This window comes from Enhydra lutris, unplaced genomic scaffold (genome assembly GCF_002288905.1).
Source record: "Enhydra lutris kenyoni isolate GAN:26980312 unplaced genomic scaffold, ASM228890v2 scaffoldscaffold86, whole genome shotgun sequence".
Classification (NCBI taxonomy): domain Eukaryota; kingdom Metazoa; phylum Chordata; class Mammalia; order Carnivora; family Mustelidae; genus Enhydra; species Enhydra lutris.
In genome coordinates this window covers 4,989,784-5,013,598 of record NW_019154170.1, presented here as the reverse complement: position 1 = coordinate 5,013,598, position 23,815 = coordinate 4,989,784, and the positions used below count along the sequence as shown (strand labels likewise).

Sequence of the window (23,815 nt, the reverse complement as noted above, 5' to 3'; positions counted from 1 at the left end):
TGGAGTCGGGGCATCTGTAGGAGGAAGTGCCAACAGCCACAAGCACCCACTCTGGGAATTGTCCCCCTCAGAAACAGGCTTTTTGGGAAATTGACAAATAGGAGGGAAGGTGGGGGGAGGGGCAGGCTGAGTTTTGTTGCTTTCCTGACTTAGAGTTCTGGGACACCCACCTGCTGTTCAAGGTGGCTCTTGTCTTACTGGGAAAACCGGGTCCCAGCTGGAAGGGAGGTCGTGGTATTTTTGGCTGCCAGGCGGCAGGGCAAGAAACTGCGAGGGGGTGGAGTGGTTCATCCCCTCCATGACTTATTAAGCCTGTGGGCGGGGGAGCAGCCCCAGCGTGACTGTCCCCACCTCCAGCTTCCTCCCTGGAGCCCACGATTCTCCCATGAATGCCCTCTGAGCAGTCATGCCCTTTATGCAGGGGGATGAGTGGGTGGGCAGAGTGAGCCATCCCTCCCCATGACTCAGAAAATATTTTCTGACGCTGACCTGGTCTCCCGTGAGCCTTCTGTGTCATCGCACTCAGGTGGCAGGCAGATTAACCCCAGACAGCTCCGCGTGGGCGGAGCAGCCGCTGGAAAGGGGAGAGGGACTCTCGGAAAAGCCTGTGTGTCGTGTGTGTCTGTTCGTTTTCCTAGTCTGGTCTCTAGGACCCACGTGCCTGCCAGGGCTCTGTGTTGGATGCGGAGGGCACGGAGGGAGCAGGAACTCGGGGTGTTCTCTAGGGAGGCCGTGGTAGGCTGCTGGGGATCTGGGAGCTCTGCCTTTTTTTTCTTAAACTGTTAATATTGAGATAATTGCAGATTCCCTCAAACCCATAAGAAGTAACAGGGGCGCCTAGATGGCTCCGTCGGTGAAGTGCCTAATTTTTCGTATCGGCTCAGGTCATGATCTCAGGGTGGTGGGATTTAGCCCCAGAGTTGGGCTCTGTGCCCAGCAGGGGCTCTGCTTCTCTCCCTGTGCCCCATGCTGTCTCTCTCAAATAAATCTTAAAAGAGAAAGAAAAGGAAAGAGAAGAGATCCTATGTTCTTACCCAGCTTCTCCCAGAGAGCCACGAGTCTATCGTTGGCATTGGTACAGTCAAGCTACAAGGCATTTTGGGGTCCTCTTTTGAATATGGGGACCTGTGGGCTGCCCAGCTTCTGCATCTGGGAGACACACTGGGGCCACCTGCTGGGGCTGAAGGACAGGGAACAAGTCACTACTCCGTGAGGAAGTACGGTTTCCATGGGAACCGCAAGTGTACTTCTGGGAGCTGCAGAGAAAGTCAGGTCCCCCCATCCCTGCTCGTGGGCTTCGCAGTTTTAAAGATTAAACTTTAAACTTACATGGCCCCGAAATACTGTCCCACTGCGAAGGGGTGAGAACGAGGGCATCTGGCGTTGCTCGGAGAACCACCCCCCTCCACTGCACCCCCCCCCCCCCGGGGGAGGACGGTGCCGAGCCAGCTGCTCACCTGTGACGCATGACGGCTCGCAGGGAATGTCTCGGCTCTGTGACGCCAGGCAGCAATGACTCACCAGGAAGGAGGGCTTGGCTCCTGCCACCACCTCCGCCGCACCCCTCTTCAGGGGCCACGCTGCCCAGCGCCAGCTCGGACGGGGCTGCTCAGAGGACAGGGCCTGCCAGAACTGCAGCCCCCACCCCTCCAGGGCAGGGGAGCCCCAGGCAACGCCATCCCAGCAGCGCGCCAGGCCCGCGGTGTAGCCACTGACAGACGATCACCCAGAATTGAAGTGCGAGTCCCCGGTGTGGCCAGTCGCTGTGTGGGTCTTTAGCCCCCGGTGTGGCCACAGTCGCTGTGTGGGTCTTTAGCCCCCGGTGTGGCCACAGTCGCTGTGTGGGTCTTTAAGTCCCCTCTCTCCCTGTGCCGCCCCTACCGCGGACAGCAGGCCCAGAGCCCCGGGGGTGCCCGCTGCTGCATGGACACCAGGGCTGGGAGCTGGGAGGTCGTCGCCCCTGCGCGTCTCTCCCTGTGTGGGTGCATGCTGTCTGAAGACCCGGCCAGTTGTGAGCAGAGGTCTGGGCAGAGGACCAGCATGTGTTCCCACGGGTCTGGCGTGCAGAGGAGGGAGCCCCGCACAGACATGACGAGACCCGGCCTGAGTCTCGCTCCTTACAGACTGCACGGCCTCGGGTGCAGGCCCCACGCGTGGTTTAGTGCTGCGAGATGGCTAACGCGGTTTGAGCGGGAGCGCCCTCGGCCTGCCCAGGCTCGTGGCGGCCTGACCCTGGTCCCCGGGCTCTGGCCCTGTCATGCTTTGCAGTCTCTTCCTGAGGGCTAAGTGTGAACTGCAGACCTGACCCCTTGTTCACCTCCCAGAGCACCATCAGGAGCTGCCCTCCGCCTCGGGGGAGCTCCCAGACTCTTCCTGCCCGCCCTGGGCCCTGCATGTTGACCTTCCTCCCCTTCCAGGCTGACCTCCAGGATGGATCAGTGCCGTCCCACCCCAGCCTTCTCACGGTGGTTTTTTGTTCGTTACTTACTCGAACACGCGGTTTGTCTTTTTGGATTCTTGCTTATTTGAACCAGAAAAGCTGCTGCCACCGTATTTGCATTGGTGTTTTGCTCCCCCGGCTCAGCTTAACCATGAACTCAGAAGTGACGCTCTCTGCGTCAGAGCGATTAGGAGTGGGCGTCTACTTTGTCACAGGCCCGTGTCATAATATCTGTGAAAGGGCAGCTTCTGGATGAAATTTAAGGTGATTGTCAAGATAGCGAATTAACCACATTGAGTTTTGAGATGTTTAAACAGATTCGGACTAACGTGTTACATTCCTCACTGTGGGTGTTGTACTACACATTTTCCTTATTTCTGAGTCAGAAATACGAGATTTCAGTGGGGGAAAGATACTGTAAAATTCATGGAATTATTAACGTATATTAATGTATTCAGAAGACTTGAAGTATCCTGTCCCCCCCCCCCGCCTTTTTTTTGAGTAAGCTGTAGGCCCAACGCAGGGCTTGAGCGCACAACCGGAGATCAAGGGTTGCATGCTGCCCCACTGAGCCGGCCAGGCTCCCTTAAGTGTGTGATCTTTATGGCACTCCTGCCAAGTGAGAAGGCAGCGGCGGTGTCTCCAGCAGGTGCCTGGGAAGGCCTTGGGGTGGGGGTAGGGCAGGCTGAGGGCCGCGCGAGGGCCCAGAGCACACACACACCCTGATAGCACCTTTCCTGTTTGTCTGCATCTGGACGACCTTCTGCGTCTGACCTTTCTGGGCAGCATTTTCACACTTGGAAAGGTTTTTATTTATTTGAGAGCATGCACGAGGGGGGAGGAGAGGGAGAAGCGGACTCCCCACTGAGCAGGGAGCCTGCCTCGACCCTCGGATCGTGACCTGAGCTGAAAGCAGTCGCTTCGCCGTCTGAGCCTCGCAGGCCCCCCAGAAAGGATTTCAGATGAAGAGCCTGGCGCATGCATAGACCTGAGTTCCTGTGCCCCTTGCTCAGCTGCTCGTGGCACCAGGACCCCAGCCCGGGCTCCGCACTGAGGACACTTGGGACCCTGCCCCCCCATGTCCCTGCCTGCTCAGGTCCAGCCCGGGGCCCCGGTAGTGTTTAGTTGTCCTTTATTCCCAGCTGTAACCTGCGGCTGTCCCTCCCAAGGCTGGCCTCTGTTGTGACCTACCCACCCTGCAGGGGGCCCTAGTGTGTGGTTAGAGGCGCCTGCGCTCTTGGCAAGAGTTCCGCGGGTGCACGCTGCATCTCCTCGGGCACCACGTCCGAGGCCACTGGCACCTTCCTGTGGATGGTGCTGACCTCGAGCCCTGGTCTGGGTGGCACTGCCGGGCCCCTCCCCCAACCGCCATCAGGTTGTTGCTGTGTACCTGGAGAGGGGAAGGGGCCTGTGACACTCTCCGGGACCCTGGGGGGCCTTGTCTACACATGGGGGACCTCCCTCTTCCCTCCACCGCCCTGCTGCCGTACTGCAGTTCCCCTCCCGAAGCCCTGCGTCTGCCCCCCTCACTTAGGGACTGCGTTCTCCGGCTGCTGGTTCAGTCTGCGAGGACCTTGTCGCTCACATTCTGGGGCTGCCCCCAGGAGGGCCTCCAGGCTTTCTCCTGGGCTTGAGGCCTGCCTGTGCCTCTCGGGGGACGCATCTTTACCACCTGGTGCCCAGGCTGTCCCCGCTCATCTTGTGTTTTCTGTGCTCCGGCCCTGGATCCCGCCATTCCTCTGAGGAGCCTAGTTCCTTTTCAGAGCCCTGCGGAGGAGAGAACCGGGGCTGAGGAACAGCCGTGCAAACCCGCATTTCAGTCCACCAAGGAGCTGTGGCCCGCCCAGCCCTCGCCCCTGCTCCGAGGGCTCGTCTCTCCACGTGGGTTCTCTGGGGCGGGGGCCTCCTGGCGGTGCTCGGTTTTCCGCCGGGTGTGGGCAGCTGCCGCGGAGAGGGCCTGGCCCCCCGGTTCAGCGTGTGGTTGCCAGCCCGCTCCTGGGTTCCCGGCGGCTACACAAGTGCATTTTGTCTGGACGACTGTGCTGCTGCCGCTTCTGCTTTTCCACCTGGGTCCTCCGCCCTGCCTTCGGCCCGGAGGCCTGCTCCTCCTCAGCCAGCTTTTTGTCCCCTCCTTTCCTCCTGGGTCACCCTGTGAACCCTAGCCGTGCGCAGTCTGTGCCCTGGGGGCTGTTGCTTGGCCTGCGGTAACGGGTACCACAGGGGGGCGGCGGGGTTGGCACTGGGGAGGGCCCACTTCCTGGTCGGCGGCCCCGGCTTCTCGCTGTGTCCTCACGCAACCAAGAGAGTTTTCTGTTCCTTCATCCCCTTACAAGGGCACTAGTCCCACGGGGGTTCCTGCGTTCGTGACCTCCCCTAACCCTAACATCTCCCAAAGGCCCCGTCTCCTGATACCGTTCCACGGTGGCAGGGCTCCAGCGAGTGGACTGGGGCGACCCAAACATTCTATCCTTACAGTCTCCCTGGGCCTCAGTATCTAGCCCTGTGGCAGCCCCGAGAGCACTTCCCTGTCGGTGTCCATGTTCCGCCGCGGCTGCCTGGGAGTCTTGGTGGCAGACCCAGCTGGCTTGGCTGAGCCCGGCCCCGGCCTGTGACGGCCCCACTTGGGCGCCATGCTCCGTGTTTGTGCTCCCTTGGGAGGCCTGTGTCTATCTCGCACACCTCAGCTATGGCTCAGCCCGTCCTCAGGTGTGGTTGGTGGGCTGCCCTCCGCCGCCTTCCCGGAGCCCACGGGGCAGACTCCCCATTGCTGCCACCCGGCTCTGCCCTTGCTGGGGTGCAGATGTCTGGGCAGGCTGGGGACGCGGCTGGCCTGATTCTCTGCAGGCTGGGATCCCTGCTGCCCTGCGTGAATTTGCTCATTTTCACATGAAAGCCTTTGCCTTCTTGATGCTCAGGTCCTGTGGGTCAGCTGTCCTCACTGCTGCTCCCTGACCCCGCTCCCAGGTGCATGGGCACACGGGCAGATGGATGAGGCTTGAGCTCCCCGGCCTGGCCCGGGCCCTGTGCTCTCCACACCGCAGGGCTCCCTTCCGGACTGAGTGTTCTGGACGCCTGTTGGCTTTGCACTGTGTCCTCCTCCACCCCCACTAGATCTCTGCCGTCAGAGCCCTGCTGCTGAGGTGGACAGACAGCGGACCGCAGGCCTCCTGCCCGTCCCATCCCCCCACCTTCATTCCTTGTCCTCCGCCCCCTGGAGCTGTGTTTGCACATCACCGGCCTGTCCAGGGCAGTTCCTCCGGGCGGGGCCTCGGGGCCCGCAGCCTTCGCTTCATCGGGATCCTGTTAGAGATGCAGGTTCCCAGACCCGCAGAGCTGCTGCACGGGAGGCTGTTGTGGGGTGGAGGGTGGGTTTGTGCTCAGGAGCCCTGCCGGGGATTCCGACGCGCTGTGCGGCCTGCCAGCCCGCCTGGGAGGGCTCGGGTTTGGCCTCCGGCTGTGATTCCTGAGGGAGCCGAGGACACTCCCTGGGTGTCATTCTCGCTGCCAGCACAGTCAGGGGCGTGGAGCCGGCGGGTGGGTCCCCCCGCGCACCCATGCACACCCCTGTGTTCAGCTCTTGGTCTCCCCCGGCCTCTGCATCCCGCCTCTCACGGTACACCCTCGGCCCCAAGCGCCCTCCGGTCGTACGGACGCTTACAGTGCAGGAGGTCTGAGCGCTCAGCAGCCTGCGTGCATGCCCTTGCGGAGGACGTCTCGAAGACCCTCCTGTCCATGCTTCCTGGGCTGGGGGGGCCTGCACACCTGCCGGGGACAGGCTGGTGGTGGAGCCAGACCTTGAGTTCTTGTCCTGACGCTTGTCCTCAGGGTACAAGAAGGGGCCGGGCCTGGGCTAGTGAGGCAGCTGGGGCTCCCCATGCGCTCTGTTCCTCAGTGCGTGCACCCTCCACGCACCGTCCGTGCCAGGCAGTCACACAGCCACCGGGGTTGAGGAGCCAAGTGGTAGCGGCAGGGACAGAGTTTCATGTCATCTGCAGGTGTGACGACTGCCCCGTGTGGTGTGCTGTGTAAGGCAGGAACAGGTTGTGGTTGTCACGGACGTTTCCATGGGTCCCCGAGGTGCAGGGCCTAGCCTAGCGCCGCCTGGCGCCCGGTGCCCGCTTCCCAGTTAGCTGTGTTCGCTGAACGGGCTTCGCGTGGAAGGGCCTCTCCCCGCCGCTCCGCGTGGGCGCTCTGATGCCGTTAGTGGCAAGGGAGTGAGGCGGTCCTCTGCAGGCGGACGTTCCTCCTGTGGCCAGCGCCAGGCTGGGGACATGGGCTGTGTGTGTGCACAGCGTGGTCCCTATAAGGACACCAGGGTTCCGCGGCTCCTACGATGGAGGAGGAGGACGGGGTATTCCTGGGTCACAAGACAAGGGCGCTCATGAATGCGGGCTGCCAAGGGGCCACGCTCAATCTCAAGTTTCCGGGCGGCTTCTGGCCTCTTTCTCTGGAAGCCTGTGGGGCAGTAAGGAGAGGCCGCAGCCCCGACGTCCCTGAATCATTCATGGCGATCGGCGCATCTTAAATTACATACCTCAGGGCCGCTGGTGGCAGCTGGCCTGTCCCCTGAAGGGTCGTTCTGAGACCTTTAGAAGCCCAGTTGTAAATGTCGTGCTTCATTTTTCCTGCTTTTAAAGAGTTGGGAGAGCTGGATTTCATCTTCTCCCCAGCTGAGATCAAATTCCAGGCACCTCTGCCTTTCCAGGTCTGCGGATCTGGTGTGAGACAAGTCAGCCAGGCCGGCTGTGTGGGTTCCTGCGAGGCCGGGGGAGGGGCGGGAGCCCCACATGTGCACGTGCCCTGCTGAGGCGCCTCGGGCTGCTGTTTGCCCCCGCCCTGCCGTGCACAGGGCTGTGCCTCTCCTCTCGTGACTGCTGGGCGGACTGGAGTCACACCCTTGTGGCCAGGGCGTTGCCGGAGTTCCCAAATTCCTGTCAAGTCCTGCTGCCGCAGAACCTTTTCTCGTGGGCAGAGCTCCGGCCGGCCGTCAGCCTTTGCGCAAACCGTGTGTCGGTTAGCTGTGGCTGCGTAACAGGTTCATCCCCAGTAGCAGCATAAAGCAACACGCGTTTATTATCTCGTGGTGTGTGCTCGGGAATCCCGCAGCAGACATAGCTGGGGGGGTCCTGGCGTGGGGTCTCTCATGAGATTGTGGTCAGCACATAAGCCCCTGGGGCTGCCTCATCTGAAGGCTGGGCCGGGGCAGGAGGAGCCATTCATGCTAGTGCCCTTGTTGGGCTGCTGGCGGGAGGGAGGCTTCCCCTCCTCACCACGTGGGCCTCTCCGCGGGGCCGCCGGTGGCCTGGCAGCTGGCTTCCCTGGGGAGAGTGACCCGAGAGAGAGAGAGAGAGAGAGAGAGTGAGAGGGAGAAATTTGGTGGAAAGTTGCAGACTGACGACCTTCCCCTCTGTCGTTGCTTGTCCTTGTGCTGTGTGGGTCTGACGGTCTCTTCTGGAGACCATGTGACACCGTGCGGGGCCTGCTGGGCTCTGCGGGACGGTCAGTGCAGCCGTCAGGTGAGCTCCTGCCAAGGCCGTGAGTCTGGGTCCCCCGCAGGGTTGTGGGGCGGCAGCAGGAGAGGCCATCGGACGGGTGTTTCCTCGGCTCGGTGCTTCCCTCCTGGGCTGGGGGTGCTTTCCCGGGCGCCGTTGCTCATGTGGAGGTCCGCCAACAGCTTTGTTGGAGTGAAAGTCACGTACCAGATAACTCACGCGTTGAGAGTGTGCCGTATTCACAGAGTTGTGCGATCCTCACGACTGTCAATTCCAGAACCTTCCATCTCCCCAAAGAAACCCCGTCCCCATCAGCAGTCATCCGCCACCTCCCCCCCATCCCCAGCCCCTGCGAGCCCCCTTTCCGTGTGTGGAGGAGACCAGTCTGGGCGTGTCACACGCGTGAACTCACACCCTGTGTGCCCTTCTGTGTCTGGCCCCCTCCCTGCACGTCGTGGGCTCGGGGTCCGTCCCGGGACAGCGCGTGGGGGCTCCTGCTGGTGGCCGGGGACGCTCCGTGTGCGGGGGCAGGTTGTGTTTGTTCATCCGCTGGTGGACACTGGGGCTGTTTCCAGCTTTTGGCGGTGAGGAACACCGCTGCTGTGAACGCGTGCACAGATTTTCGTGTGGATGTATGAGGTTTCTTTCGGGTGTGTGCTATGGGCGGAATCGCTGGGCCACGTGGAAATTCCCCTTAAACGTTTGAGGAACTGCAGACTGCTTTCCAGGGCGGCTGCGCCACTTTCCGTGCCCACCAGCCGGGTGTGAAGTTTCTCTTTCCCGCCCCAACGCTCAGTGTCCGTCGTTCGGACTCTGGCCATCCTTGTGGTTTTGCCTCGTGTCCGTTCCTGGCTCAGGGTGGAGCGTCTTTTCATGTCCTTACTGGTCTTACTGGCTGGCCATGGGGGTGTTTTCTTTGCAGCAGTGACCATGTCAGTCCATGCTTTGACGGCCCTGCTGTGTTTTCGTTTGGAGTGGTTCGCGTTCCGGGTACTCGCAGGCGCACGCGGGGGGTCCCGCGGGTTCTGGGCCCCGCAGTGAAGCAGGTGTCGCAGGTAAACATGGATTGTGTCGTTTCCCAGTTACGTACCGTGGTCTGTTCAGCGTGCCGTGTCATGATGGCCAAAGAAGGCAGTGTGGACTCCTTAAAGAGAAGACACTGCGGGTAATGCTGACGTCCCCTCACTTTCAGCGAGGCCGCGTCACCGCAGCAAACGCAGTGAAGTTAGAAATGTCGCGAGAATTCCCGAATGGGACGCACGGACACCGCGGGAGCCACCGCTGTGGGAAACACAGTGCCGATAGATAGACGGGCTCATCCTGGGTGGGTGCCGGCCCTGGGCTTGGAAAAGCGCCCTGTCTGCACAGCGTGGCCCGGCGAGGTGTGCCTGTGGGGTACAGACGCTGCCCCAGAGAATGACTTGCAGAATTTTCCTCTTGTTCTGTGCTTTGTCTTTCGGCTTTCGTGATGCTGTCCTTGGAAGCGTCACCATTTCATTCTGATGAGGTGCAGCTTACCTGTGCCCTCTGCCCCAGCCCCCCGAGGTTTATGTGATCAATGTGGGAAGCGTCACCGCCAGGCAGGCACCCTGATTGCCCTCCCCTCTGCCCTGCCCGCTCCTCGCCGCAGCGGTGGGTGCTGCTGTGTCTCCTGGCCTTGCTTCAGGCCCCCACAGCCTCGTCAGAGGCACTTGGGGCATGTTGGCGCTCAGCGTCTCCGTCTGCAAGATGGACTGCTGGCCGTGCCCGCGGAGGGCTTGGCACCACCTGAGCTCCACGGTCGTGTGACACACTCCCCTGCGTGTGTCGTGCAGTCTCCCGAGCTCTGTGGTTGCCGCCTCACTGTCGCTGTCAGGTCTCCTGCCTCACTGGTGCCCATGTGGCAGGTGTGGACCTGGCGGGCCGAGCGGACAGGCTCGCCGGGTGACGGGCCCGAGGACTGCGGTCACGGCACGTGGCGGACGGCGGTGCGCACGGGCACGGGGCGTTCCGCGGTGTGGGCTCTCAGGCGAGTGGTCTGGCAGAAGGAACTGTGGCTTCGCCCTTGTTTCCGACGCTCTGGCCAGGTCAGGGAGATGCCCTGGGGAGTGTGGGGGGCTCTGAAGGTAGCAGCCGCCGTTGGTGGAGTGCGTGGGTGAGAGGGGCTCCATGCTGGCCGGGAGCCATGAAGACGGGGCTGACGTGGGCGGAGGAGCGGTTTCCTTGTGGGGGTCCCCCAGCTCCTCCTTCCTTGCGCCCTCCCGGCGAATCGGAGCACTCGAGTGTGTCCCGGCGTCCTTGGGACCCAGGCTGGCGTGGCTCGCCGACAGAGCCTGGGCTCCCGTGTCAGAGGCCGGGGGTGTCCGCCGGCTCCATGTTCCTTCCTCAGGACGCAGGGGCAGGTAGTGCCGGGCCTGCCGTGCCCGCCTCCTGCCAGGAGGCTCCCCTTGCGGCCAATCCCCATTGTTCCTTTAAGACCTTTTGAAGTTGGGCTAAAGCTGGCTTCAGGTGCCCAGCAGAGCTGCCCCAGTAGTCTTCTGACCTGTGCCAGGAGGTCCGGGGGCCGCTGGTCCCCATCAGCGGCCCCACCCCCAGTTTCTGAGTCGGCAGCCGGTGCCGTGGTCGGTTCCCGGCGGAACCGTCTCGCCCCGCCTGCACCGTGTCCCCGTCACAGGACCGCAAGTGACGTGTGTCGTTTGATCTTTTGTCAGTTGGAGGATGTTACTAAGAACATGAAAAATTGGCTCTTCATTTGCCTTAAAAAAGTTAAGATTTGGCACAAAATGCCACACGATGTGCGAGTCTCTTCACGTGAGATGTCCAGAGACAGGCAAGCCCACAGAGACGACCGCGGACTAGCGATTGCGGGGGGAGGAGGGTGATGGCTGCTGGGTCGGGTATCCGTAGGGCGACGAGAGTGTTCCGGGGTCGCGACTCTGGAAGTGCTGAAAAGCCGTGGAGCTGGGCACGCCAAGCGGGCGAGCTCCGTTCTGTGAGAAGCCCTCCTCACGGGGCCGTCCCTACGGAAGCACGCTCAGGGTACGCGGTCCTTGGGCTTGTGACGACCCTGACCCCGGGCGCTTGTCCCCAGGCGTCTGTCGTGAGGTGGTGCAAGTGGCCAGGGTGTGTGCACAGCCTCCCCGAGGGGCAGCCCGCGCCGTGCTCGCATCGGGACGGGGCCGGAAAGAGGACTCGATGTGTCTGGTCCTGGGTTCGGCAAGGTCTGGTGTCAGTTGGCCGCACAGACCCCAGTGAGAGGCCTGGAGTGAGCCCTCAGCCCCCTCTTTGAGGAAGGAGCAGCGACGAGCCCCTGTGCAGTGGGCACCGTGGGGACCTGCCGAGATCAGCTCTGGGGTTAGGGGGTGTCTGTGCTCTGGCGGGAGGACGGCCCTGTAGGTTTTTCCCAAGGTTGTGTTACTGGTGTTACCTTGTTTCACAGACGGGGAAACAGAGGCCTGGAGAGGTTCCGTAAGTCAGAACCAGGCCTGTGGCTCCCAGGCTACAGCAGCACCTGGGGGGGGGGTGAGGAGTCAGCAGAAGTGTGGGTGCGGGGCAGGGAGGGGAGGGTCAGGGCGGAGACTCCATCCCAGGCCCCTGCCCCGCTGCCTGCTGGTAGGGGCGGGTGGGGGGGGGTGGTGTTGCCGGAGCAGGTCTTCCCAAGGGCGGCATGTCCAGCCTGGGCAGGGGTCCCAGAGCAGCACGTCCTGGCCCAGGCCAGGGCCGTCTGGTAGGGGGTCCCGGTCCCTGCCCTTGTGTCACTGGAGGGTGTAAACGTGTCCCTTTGTCTTTCAGGACAAACACCACGACGCTGCTCATGAAATCATTGAGACCATCCGGTGAGTGCCAGGCCGGCGGGGTGGGCGGGGTCTCAGGGATTCCCCCCACCCCCACCCCACGCCAGCCACCCCACCTGGGCTCTCCGGCTTATGGCCTGCCCTCTGAGCCCGCTTTGTCCTGCACAGCTCCGCTCCTCGAGGTGAGCGGCCCGGCAGACTTGGGAAGCAGTGACCAGTCAGAGGAGTCCGGGCCGTCCACGTGTGGCCCCAATCAGGTCTCCATGCTTCTCTGAGCCTCGGATCTTCTCTGAGGGGCATGCGGAGCTGGCAGGGTGCGGGGGCTCCCCCACCTCCACTCCCCACCTTGCCTCCTCCTCCCCCTGGGATTTGGTGCTGACTCAGCCTTCTGCGGCTGCTCCTTCTCTCAGTGCCCCGGTCAGCCTCTCACCAGCGTGTTTCCGGGATGTGCAGAGAAGTGCCAGCCCCCCCACCCCCGGCGGGGGACCTTGACAGAACCCACAGGAAGGCTGTCCGCCCTTCTGTTTCTAGTGGGCTCTCTCCCATGCTGGCCTGGGGTCTGGAAGGAACCGCAGAGCGCCGGCCATGGCTGCTGGGTGCAGTTCCGTACCTGCTTCTGGCTCTACAGTCCGTGGTCAGGGACCCTGTTGTCCTCGTGTGTCTGCGTGGCTGTGGTCTCTGTTGCTGTGTTGTTCCTCAGAATCCTTAACCGTGTGGCCACCACCTCGGGCCCCGCCGTGATGCCTGCAGGAAGCTGCCGTGGCCGGAGGCAGGGCTAGGCGGGTGGTGCCCCGTGAAGTGGCTGGGACCGGAGGGCCGGCTGTGATGGGAGTCCCTTTCCTGCCACGTGGTAGCGGGGCCACGAACCCGGGGTGCTCTTGCTGCCCAAGCCTGTTTGATTGGCTTGGGGGCCCACCGATGCCTCCTCGCAAGACTGTTGTCAAATTTAAGTGAACTGATGTGCGCAGCTGCTGTAGTGCGGGCCCGAAAGCAGTCCGTGGTGTAAGCTGTTAGCGGGGTGCCGTAGTTCGGTTTATGGTAGTTTTGAAGAGGGCTGCTGGTTGGGACGTGGGAGTGCGGAGGTAGCAGGGAGGGCTGGGAGTCAGGCGGCCTGGCGTGCACCCCGGTGGCCTCTGTGCCTGTTTGTCACGTGCGGAGCGGGGCGCTCGTCCCTGTGCAGCTCGGGGCTGGCGTCCTGCCCTGCTGCCGGTCCAGCCCTTTGCTAGTCCACCGCGGCTCCGATTTGCTTATCCTGGTAACTCCTGATGCTTCGCATCCTTTGCCTGTTTTCAAGAGCTGATTTTACTATTGAATTTTCACTGATCTTTACATATTGTCATTACCAGGCCTGTACCAGGTGTGTATTCTGCAGATGTTTTCTTCCGGTCTGTGGCTTACCTCTTCGTATCTTTTTTTTAAGATTTTATTTATTTGTCGGAGAGAGAGAGTGAGTACGAGCAGGGGGAGGGGCGGAGGCTGTGCAAGGAGCCCGACGTGAGGCTCGATCCCACGAGACCTGAGCTGAAGGCAGATGCCTCAGCACCTGAGCCTGGGCGTCCTACCTCCTCACGCCCTTCACAGTGTCTTTGGAGCAGTGGATAGCTTAACTTTGAATGAAGTCCGGTTTGTCCACATTTTTCTTTTACAGTTTGTGGGGTTTTGCCTCCTAAGAAATATTTGCCTAATCTGAGGTCACAGGGGTTGTCTCCTATGCTTTCTAGAAGTTTTACAGTTTAGGTTTTCTACTGAGTTTTTCCATCCGTTCTGAGCGCGTCGTTCCGTATGATACGGGGTATGGGTTGACGTTGACCATAGCGCGTGCGGACGGCCGCTAGCTCAGCACCGCTGTGAACGAGACCGTCCCTTCTGTGCGCAGTTCTCGCATCACCTTTGTCCAAGTCAGTTGACGCTGCGGGAGTTGGCTCACTTCCAGGGTGGCTTCTGTCCCACTGGTCCACGTCTGTCTCCTTTCACCAGAGAAGACCTTGGTGGCCTCATGTGCAGAGCAGGCATCCCTCTGAGCAGGGCAGCTTCTCCGCCTTTGTTCTTGTTTTAAAGTAGCGCTTGGGGGGAGTGCCTGGGGGCTCAGTCAGTCCAACGGCAGACTCTCGATCTCAGCTCACGTCTTGATCTCAGGCTTGTGAGGTCAGGCCCCGTGCTGGGCGTGGAGCCTCCTTGAAAAAAAATAAATAAAAAATGTTGCTTCGGTTATTCTACCTCCTGTGCATCTCCATGTAAATTTTGGAATTAGCTTGTTGGTTTTGCATGATTTTCTTAGGAATCGCACTGAGCCAGTAGGTTGCACGGAGAGATTTGCTGTTGAGGCTTCCGGTACGAGGTGTCTCAGTCCATGAACATGGTATGTGTCTTTGAGCTCGCTCAGGTCTTTCCGCACTTCCTCAGCAGCGTTCTGTCGTCGTGGGGGGGGGGGGGGCGTGTCTTGGACCTGTTGGTTGGATCCATTCTCAGAGAGTCGAGCTTTTGGCAGGCCTGTAGCTAGGATTCTGTGCTAAGTTTTACTTTCCGGTCGCCTACTGCTTATAAATAAGAATGCGGTTGACTTTCACGTATTAACCATGACCTGTTGCTAAATTTATTGATTCTGGTAAGTGATTTGTAGATTTATTAGGACTCGTAGAAATAAGTACATCGTCTGTGACTAGGGACAGTTTTATTTCTTCCTTTCAGTCTTCATGATCTTAGTTCTTCTCCTTGGCCTTATCAAATTGGCTGGGACCTTCAGTACAGTTTTGCGTAGAAGTGGTAAAAGCTCTAGGTTTTTTGCAGATGCCCTGTGCGAGTTTGAGGAAATTCCCTGCCATCCCTGATGTCTGTCCTACGTGTGACCATGGCATTGTAGTTTTATTAAAAGAAGTGGTAACTTTCACAGGCAAAAGCTGAAGTACTTATGAATGAAGTAGCGTAGTGTCTGCGGTCTGCTCCCGAGTGTCAGGGACTGGGTGCCACGCGGCGTCTGACGGAGGTGTCTGTTCCTGATAAGGGCTCTCGGGGCAGCAGGAGGCGCACGGCCTATCGTTTTCTCTTACTGTGGTGACGTTAACCTTGCCCACCTGGTCCATCACGTTTCTCTGAGGTATAGGCACTCTTTCCCCCCTTTTAATTAATAAATATCTTGGAAGAGATCCTTGGAGACCTTGCAACCATCCCATTTCTCCTTGGACTTTCACCCCCTGATTTTGGCGACCAGAGGTGGGTCTCACCTGCCATGACTGGTTATTGCTGTGTTCTTGAAGGGAGGTTCTCGGCTGGGGCTCTTCTCCATGGAGAGCCTGCTTTCCCACCCGCTTCCTCATTCCGTGAGCTGTGACCCACTACTGTGCCGTGGCATGCCCGCTGTTCCTGTGCTGGCTCTTTGGGGCTCTTTGTGCGTGCCCTGTCCCTTTGGCGTGCCCCCTCCTTCCTGAGCAGGCCTGTATGTTCCAGAACCGCAGCGCTCCACGTCACCTTGAGGTTCCCGTGTTCCCGACCTGCGAGTTGGCCACAGCTCTCAGCGGCTCTGGCTTCTTCTAGCGGAGAGGAGTTCATGCTGTTTGTCAGCACGGAGTGGTCTCCTCGCGGAGCTGTGAGAATTCCTGACGTGTTCCAGCCGTGAGCACCTGTGGGACGCGTAGAACGCGCCGCTCAGCTGGCTGTGCTCTTTAGCGCACCTTCAGGACTGGGAGTCTGGAGTGTATCTGTCCGTTCACATCCGTATCATGTCCGGGAAATCTTTGCCTGCCCAAGTCACAAAGGTGTTCTCCTTTGTTTTCTTCGAGAAGCTCCGTGGTTTCAGCCTTTGCGTCAGGGTTACGATGTTCCTGTGAGCCAGCTGCGGTTTATATTCGTGGGGTCGACATAAATTAAAAAGACTGTTTTCCCATCATGTTGTCTCGGTGCTTTTATCTGAGAGCCGTGTAAACGTTCACTGGCCTCTGTCCCGTGCGCTGGGTCAGCGTGTCTCTCCGTCCCTGTGCCAGCGCCAGTTCTGGTTACCGTAGACCTGCGGTGGGTCTCAGGATAAGGCCGTCAAGTCCTCTAGCGGTGCTCGTTGTAAAGCTTATGGAGGCTGGGAGCTCAGTCTTTGCGCTCCCGTCTCGGAGTCAGCTTGTCTGTTTCTCCCGGAGCCTCCTGGCATGTTCTAGGGTCGCTTCGAGGTGGCAGCTCGGTCCGGGGAAAGGGCTGTTTGAGTCTTCTGTTCTGTGAACATAGTTGCCTTTGGTTTGTTTCGTTTTCAGGTTTTCTCATGAGTGTTTTACAGTTTTCAATATAGAGGTCTTACAAATTTTTCATTAAAATTACCACTACAGGGGTGCCCACGTGGCTGAGTCAGGTAAGCGTCCAACTCTTGATTTGGGCTCAGGTCGTGATCTCAGGGTCGTGAGGTTGTGCCCCAGGTTGGGCTCCATATGGGGCAGGACTCTGCTTAGGATTCTCTCTCTCCCTCTTCCCCTGCCCCAGCCCTGCACGCACGTGCTACGTTCTCTCTCAAGTAAATAAATCTTTTTTTTTTTTTTAAGATTTTATTTATTTGACAGACAGAGATCACAAGCAGGCAGAAAGGCAGGCAGAGAGAGAGGGGGAAGCAGGCTCCCCGCTGAGCAGGGAGCCTGATGCGGGGCTCGATCCCAGGACCCTGAGACCATGACCTGAGCCGAAGTCAGAGGCTCAACCCACAGAGCCACCCAGGCGCCCCTCAAGTAAATAAATCTTAAAAAAAAAAAAAAAATCCCTAGATATTTATGTTTTACTGACATTTTAAATGGTATTTAAAAAATCGGTTTAAAAATTCTCTATTGCTGGTACATGCAGACAAAGCTCGTTTTTGCTCGCTGACCTCATGCCTTGTGGCCTTGCTCAATTCGTCTAAGTTCTAGAAGCTTCTGTGTAAATTCCTTAGGGTAGCCCATTTGTTAAATTGTGTGTCTGTGAACGATGCTTCTTTTCTAGTCTTTGTGCTGTCTGCCACGTGGTGCTGGCCAGGGCCCGTGGTGGAGTGTTGAAGGAGGTGTGGTGGCCAGCGTCCTCACCTGTCCCCCCACCTGGGAGCGGTCTGTCTGCGCCAGTAGTCCGCTGGTGTCCGCAGGAACTGTACCCTCCTGTCCCGTCGGGGTTCCTGACGGACGCTGTGTGTGCTGTCGAGCAGAGAGCTTACCGGAGAGAAGTGCTCGTGGGGCGGGAGGGTGGGGAGGACACTGATGCACTGGAGGGACCCTTGGGTGGGTGGACGCTTGGAGGTGGGCCCTGCCCAGCTGGCCCTGGTGACAGAGAGCAGAGGGGTCTTGTGGGGAGGGGCCGCAGGGTCTGGGCCAGGAGTGCCGCTCTGTGCACGTGTGTTTGGAGGTGGCAGCTGTGGCTTCCTGCTCCAGCGAGGGAGTCGGGCTCGCGGACGCAGGGGTGCAGGGACACAGGGAGTACCTCCCGTCCCCACCGATTGGAGCTGGCAGGGAGCCCACTGGCAGAGCAGAGACAGCAGGCATGCAGGCGGTGCCCCCCCCCACGCCTCTTTCCACCTCTTGCTTCCTCGGGGTTTTTACCCTGCATGGGGCTTGGGTCTGGCTTGGGCGTTTTCTGTCTGCTGAGGTGATCCTATGACTTTCTGTTGACGAGGCAGGGGATGGTGGTTCGTTGCTGCGGTAAACTCCGCGTGGTGGGCGCATGCGGGCTTCGGGTCACACGTGCTCTTAGGGGGTTGTTTTTGGGGGCCCTCGTGGGGGCGTTGGTGGGTAGACTGCCTTTCTGTGCCGACTTTGTCTTTCCGAGGCCTTGTCTCCCTCTGGTTTCGGCATCAGGGTAATGCCGGCCTCATGCGACTGAACACGTCACTGCCCTGCTTCCCTGTATGTGCGGCAAGACCCCCGGCGATGCCAGTTGGACCCGGCTCTCCTGGCGGGAGGCGCTTGATCAGGGGGTCACAGTCTTCAGCAGGGTCCAGGCTGTCAAGACGTCCCCTTTCTCCTGGGGTCGGTTTTGCGTGTTCGTGTCTTTCCAGGAAGTCGCTCATTTCGTCTAAGTTGTCAGATCTCTCAGCCGAGCATTTTCCGCGACGTCCGCGGTGTTCTCCTGAACGTGTGGAGCGTTGACTCCTTTCTCAGGCTCTTTGTCGAGGTGGGATCAGGATCCAGCGAGGGTTAGGCCTTGGGACGGGCTGGCGTGTGTCTCTGTCCCTCTGCTCTGTCGGCTCCCCTCGTCTGCTGCAGTCCCCTCTCTCCCTGTGCCGCCCCTACCGCGGACAGCAGGCCCAGAGCCCCGGGGGTGCCCGCTGCTGCATGGACACCAGGGCTGGGAGCTGGGAGGTCGTCGCCCCTGCGCGTCTCTCCCTGTGTGGGTGCATGCTGTCTGAAGACCCGGCCAGTTGTGAGCAGAGGTCTGGGCAGAGGACCAGCATGTGTTCCCACGGGTCTGGCGTGCAGAGGAGGGAGCCCCGCACAGACATGACGAGACCCGGCCTGAGTCTCGCTCCTTACAGACTGCACGGCCTCGGGTGCAGGCCCCACGCGTGGTTTAGTGCTGCGAGATGGCTAACGCGGTTTGAGCGGGAGCGCCCTCGGCCTGCCCAGGCTCGTGGCGGCCTGACCCTGGTCCCCGGGCTCTGGCCCTGTCATGCTTTGCAGTCTCTTCCTGAGGGCTAAGTGTGAACTGCAGACCTGACCCCTTGTTCACCTCCCAGAGCACCATCAGGAGCTGCCCTCCGCCTCGGGGGAGCTCCCAGACTCTTCCTGCCCGCCCTGGGCCCTGCATGTTGACCTTCCTCCCCTTCCAGGCTGACCTCCAGGATGGATCAGTGCCGTCCCACCCCAGCCTTCTCACGGTGGTTTTTTGTTCGTTACTTACTCGAACACGCGGTTTGTCTTTTTGGATTCTTGCTTATTTGAACCAGAAAAGCTGCTGCCACCGTATTTGCATTGGTGTTTTGCTCCCCCGGCTCAGCTTAACCATGAACTCAGAAGTGACGCTCTCTGCGTCAGAGCGATTAGGAGTGGGCGTCTACTTTGTCACAGGCCCGTGTCATAATATCTGTGAAAGGGCAGCTTCTGGATGAAATTTAAGGTGATTGTCAAGATAGCGAATTAACCACATTGAGTTTTGAGATGTTTAAACAGATTCGGACTAACGTGTTACATTCCTCACTGTGGGTGTTGTACTACACATTTTCCTTATTTCTGAGTCAGAAATACGAGATTTCAGTGGGGGAAAGATACTGTAAAATTCATGGAATTATTAACGTATATTAATGTATTCAGAAGACTTGAAGTATCCTGTCCCCCCCCCCCGCCTTTTTTTTGAGTAAGCTGTAGGCCCAACGCAGGGCTTGAGCGCACAACCGGAGATCAAGGGTTGCATGCTGCCCCACTGAGCCGGCCAGGCTCCCTTAAGTGTGTGATCTTTATGGCACTCCTGCCAAGTGAGAAGGCAGCGGCGGTGTCTCCAGCAGGTGCCTGGGAAGGCCTTGGGGTGGGGGTAGGGCAGGCTGAGGGCCGCGCGAGGGCCCAGAGCACACACACACCCTGATAGCACCTTTCCTGTTTGTCTGCATCTGGACGACCTTCTGCGTCTGACCTTTCTGGGCAGCATTTTCACACTTGGAAAGGTTTTTATTTATTTGAGAGCATGCACGAGGGGGGAGGAGAGGGAGAAGCGGACTCCCCACTGAGCAGGGAGCCTGCCTCGACCCTCGGATCGTGACCTGAGCTGAAAGCAGTCGCTTCGCCATCTGAGCCTCGCAGGCCCCCCAGAAAGGATTTCAGATGAAGAGCCTGGCGCATGCATAGACCTGAGTTCCTGTGCCCCTTGCTCAGCTGCTCGTGGCACCAGGACCCCAGCCCGGGCTCCGCACTGAGGACACTTGGGACCCTGCCCCCCCATGTCCCTGCCTGCTCAGGTCCAGCCCGGGGCCCCGGTAGTGTTTAGTTGTCCTTTATTCCCAGCTGTAACCTGCGGCTGTCCCTCCCAAGGCTGGCCTCTGTTGTGACCTACCCACCCTGCAGGGGGCCCTAGTGTGTGGTTAGAGGCGCCTGCGCTCTTGGCAAGAGTTCCGCGGGTGCACGCTGCATCTCCTCGGGCACCACGTCCGAGGCCACTGGCACCTTCCTGTGGATGGTGCTGACCTCGAGCCCTGGTCTGGGTGGCACTGCCGGGCCCCTCCCCCAACCGCCATCAGGTTGTTGCTGTGTACCTGGAGAGGGGAAGGGGCCTGTGACACTCTCCGGGACCCTGGGGGGCCTTGTCTACACATGGGGGACCTCCCTCTTCCCTCCACCGCCCTGCTGCCGTACTGCAGTTCCCCTCCCGAAGCCCTGCGTCTGCCCCCCTCACTTAGGGACTGCGTTCTCCGGCTGCTGGTTCAGTCTGCGAGGACCTTGTCGCTCACATTCTGGGGCTGCCCCCAGGAGGGCCTCCAGGCTTTCTCCTGGGCTTGAGGCCTGCCTGTGCCTCTCGGGGGACGCATCTTTACCACCTGGTGCCCAGGCTGTCCCCGCTCATCTTGTGTTTTCTGTGCTCCGGCCCTGGATCCCGCCATTCCTCTGAGGAGCCTAGTTCCTTTTCAGAGCCCTGCGGAGGAGAGAACCGGGGCTGAGGAACAGCCGTGCAAACCCGCATTTCAGTCCACCAAGGAGCTGTGGCCCGCCCAGCCCTCGCCCCTGCTCCGAGGGCTCGTCTCTCCACGTGGGTTCTCTGGGGCGGGGGCCTCCTGGCGGTGCTCGGTTTTCCGCCGGGTGTGGGCAGCTGCCGCGGAGAGGGCCTGGCCCCCCGGTTCAGCGTGTGGTTGCCAGCCCGCTCCTGGGTTCCCGGCGGCTACACAAGTGCATTTTGTCTGGACGACTGTGCTGCTGCCGCTTCTGCTTTTCCACCTGGGTCCTCCGCCCTGCCTTCGGCCCGGAGGCCTGCTCCTCCTCAGCCAGCTTTTTGTCCCCTCCTTTCCTCCTGGGTCACCCTGTGAACCCTAGCCGTGCGCAGTCTGTGCCCTGGGGGCTGTTGCTTGGCCTGCGGTAACGGGTACCACAGGGGGGCGGCGGGGTTGGCACTGGGGAGGGCCCACTTCCTGGTCGGCGGCCCCGGCTTCTCGCTGTGTCCTCACGCAACCAAGAGAGTTTTCTGTTCCTTCATCCCCTTACAAGGGCACTAGTCCCACGGGGGTTCCTGCGTTCGTGACCTCCCCTAACCCTAACATCTCCCAAAGGCCCCGTCTCCTGATACCGTTCCACGGTGGCAGGGCTCCAGCGAGTGGACTGGGGCGACCCAAACATTCTATCCTTACAGTCTCCCTGGGCCTCAGTATCTAGCCCTGTGGCAGCCCCGAGAGCACTTCCCTGTCGGTGTCCATGTTCCGCCGCGGCTGCCTGGGAGTCTTGGTGGCAGACCCAGCTGGCTTGGCTGAGCCCGGCCCCGGCCTGTGACGGCCCCACTTGGGCGCCATGCTCCGTGTTTGTGCTCCCTTGGGAGGCCTGTGTCTATCTCGCACACCTCAGCTATGGCTCAGCCCGTCCTCAGGTGTGGTTGGTGGGCTGCCCTCCGCCGCCTTCCCGGAGCCCACGGGGCAGACTCCCCATTGCTGCCACCCGGCTCTGCCCTTGCTGGGGTGCAGATGTCTGGGCAGGCTGGGGACGCGGCTGGCCTGATTCTCTGCAGGCTGGGATCCCTGCTGCCCTGCGTGAATTTGCTCATTTTCACATGAAAGCCTTTGCCTTCTTGATGCTCAGGTCCTGTGGGTCAGCTGTCCTCACTGCTGCTCCCTGACCCCGCTCCCAGGTGCATGGGCACACGGGCAGATGGATGAGGCTTGAGCTCCCCGGCCTGGCCCGGGCCCTGTGCTCTCCACACCGCAGGGCTCCCTTCCGGACTGAGTGTTCTGGACGCCTGTTGGCTTTGCACTGTGTCCTCCTCCACCCCCACTAGATCTCTGCCGTCAGAGCCCTGCTGCTGAGGTGGACAGACAGCGGACCGCAGGCCTCCTGCCCGTCCCATCCCCCCACCTTCATTCCTTGTCCTCCGCCCCCTGGAGCTGTGTTTGCACATCACCGGCCTGTCCAGGGCAGTTCCTCCGGGCGGGGCCTCGGGGCCCGCAGCCTTCGCTTCATCGGGATCCTGTTAGAGATGCAGGTTCCCAGACCCGCAGAGCTGCTGCACGGGAGGCTGTTGTGGGGTGGAGGGTGGGTTTGTGCTCAGGAGCCCTGCCGGGGATTCCGACGCGCTGTGCGGCCTGCCAGCCCGCCTGGGAGGGCTCGGGTTTGGCCTCCGGCTGTGATTCCTGAGGGAGCCGAGGACACTCCCTGGGTGTCATTCTCGCTGCCAGCACAGTCAGGGGCGTGGAGCCGGCGGGTGGGTCCCCCCGCGCACCCATGCACACCCCTGTGTTCAGCTCTTGGTCTCCCCCGGCCTCTGCATCCCGCCTCTCACGGTACACCCTCGGCCCCAAGCGCCCTCCGGTCGTACGGACGCTTACAGTGCAGGAGGTCTGAGCGCTCAGCAGCCTGCGTGCATGCCCTTGCGGAGGACGTCTCGAAGACCCTCCTGTCCATGCTTCCTGGGCTGGGGGGGCCTGCACACCTGCCGGGGACAGGCTGGTGGTGGAGCCAGACCTTGAGTTCTTGTCCTGACGCTTGTCCTCAGGGTACAAGAAGGGGCCGGGCCTGGGCTAGTGAGGCAGCTGGGGCTCCCCATGCGCTCTGTTCCTCAGTGCGTGCACCCTCCACGCACCGTCCGTGCCAGGCAGTCACACAGCCACCGGGGTTGAGGAGCCAAGTGGTAGCGGCAGGGACAGAGTTTCATGTCATCTGCAGGTGTGACGACTGCCCCGTGTGGTGTGCTGTGTAAGGCAGGAACAGGTTGTGGTTGTCACGGACGTTTCCATGGGTCCCCGAGGTGCAGGGCCTAGCCTAGCGCCGCCTGGCGCCCGGTGCCCGCTTCCCAGTTAGCTGTGTTCGCTGAACGGGCTTCGCGTGGAAGGGCCTCTCCCCGCCGCTCCGCGTGGGCGCTCTGATGCCGTTAGTGGCAAGGGAGTGAGGCGGTCCTCTGCAGGCGGACGTTCCTCCTGTGGCCAGCGCCAGGCTGGGGACATGGGCTGTGTGTGTGCACAGCGTGGTCCCTATAAGGACACCAGGGTTCCGCGGCTCCTACGATGGAGGAGGAGGACGGGGTATTCCTGGGTCACAAGACAAGGGCGCTCATGAATGCGGGCTGCCAAGGGGCCACGCTCAATCTCAAGTTTCCGGGCGGCTTCTGGCCTCTTTCTCTGGAAGCCTGTGGGGCAGTAAGGAGAGGCCGCAGCCCCGACGTCCCTGAATCATTCATGGCGATCGGCGCATCTTAAATTACATACCTCAGGGCCGCTGGTGGCAGCTGGCCTGTCCCCTGAAGGGTCGTTCTGAGACCTTTAGAAGCCCAGTTGTAAATGTCGTGCTTCATTTTTCCTGCTTTTAAAGAGTTGGGAGAGCTGGATTTCATCTTCTCCCCAGCTGAGATCAAATTCCAGGCACCTCTGCCTTTCCAGGTCTGCGGATCTGGTGTGAGACAAGTCAGCCAGGCCGGCTGTGTGGGTTCCTGCGAGGCCGGGGGAGGGGCGGGAGCCCCACATGTGCACGTGCCCTGCTGAGGCGCCTCGGGCTGCTGTTTGCCCCCGCCCTGCCGTGCACAGGGCTGTGCCTCTCCTCTCGTGACTGCTGGGCGGACTGGAGTCACACCCTTGTGGCCAGGGCGTTGCCGGAGTTCCCAAATTCCTGTCAAGTCCTGCTGCCGCAGAACCTTTTCTCGTGGGCAGAGCTCCGGCCGGCCGTCAGCCTTTGCGCAAACCGTGTGTCGGTTAGCTGTGGCTGCGTAACAGGTTCATCCCCAGTAGCAGCATAAAGCAACACGCGTTTATTATCTCGTGGTGTGTGCTCGGGAATCCCGCAGCAGACATAGCTGGGGGGGTCCTGGCGTGGGGTCTCTCATGAGATTGTGGTCAGCACATAAGCCCCTGGGGCTGCCTCATCTGAAGGCTGGGCCGGGGCAGGAGGAGCCATTCATGCTAGTGCCCTTGTTGGGCTGCTGGCGGGAGGGAGGCTTCCCCTCCTCACCACGTGGGCCTCTCCGCGGGGCCGCCGGTGGCCTGGCAGCTGGCTTCCCTGGGGAGA

At 60.7% G+C, this 23,815-nt stretch overlaps 1 protein-coding gene across 1 annotated transcript in view; it reads left to right on the top strand.

Annotated features, from left to right (window-relative positions):
- The window catches only part of LOC111161720 (histone-lysine N-methyltransferase, H3 lysine-79 specific-like), a 76,048-nt gene that overhangs the window by 2,392 nt on the left and 49,841 nt on the right, over window positions 1-23,815 (top strand). Inside the window, exon 2 of the mRNA XM_022525597.1 lies at window positions 11,704-11,747. Coding sequence (XP_022381305.1) covers window positions 11,704-11,747 — 44 coding nt within the window. The remainder of the gene's footprint in view (window positions 1-11,703; window positions 11,748-23,815) is intronic.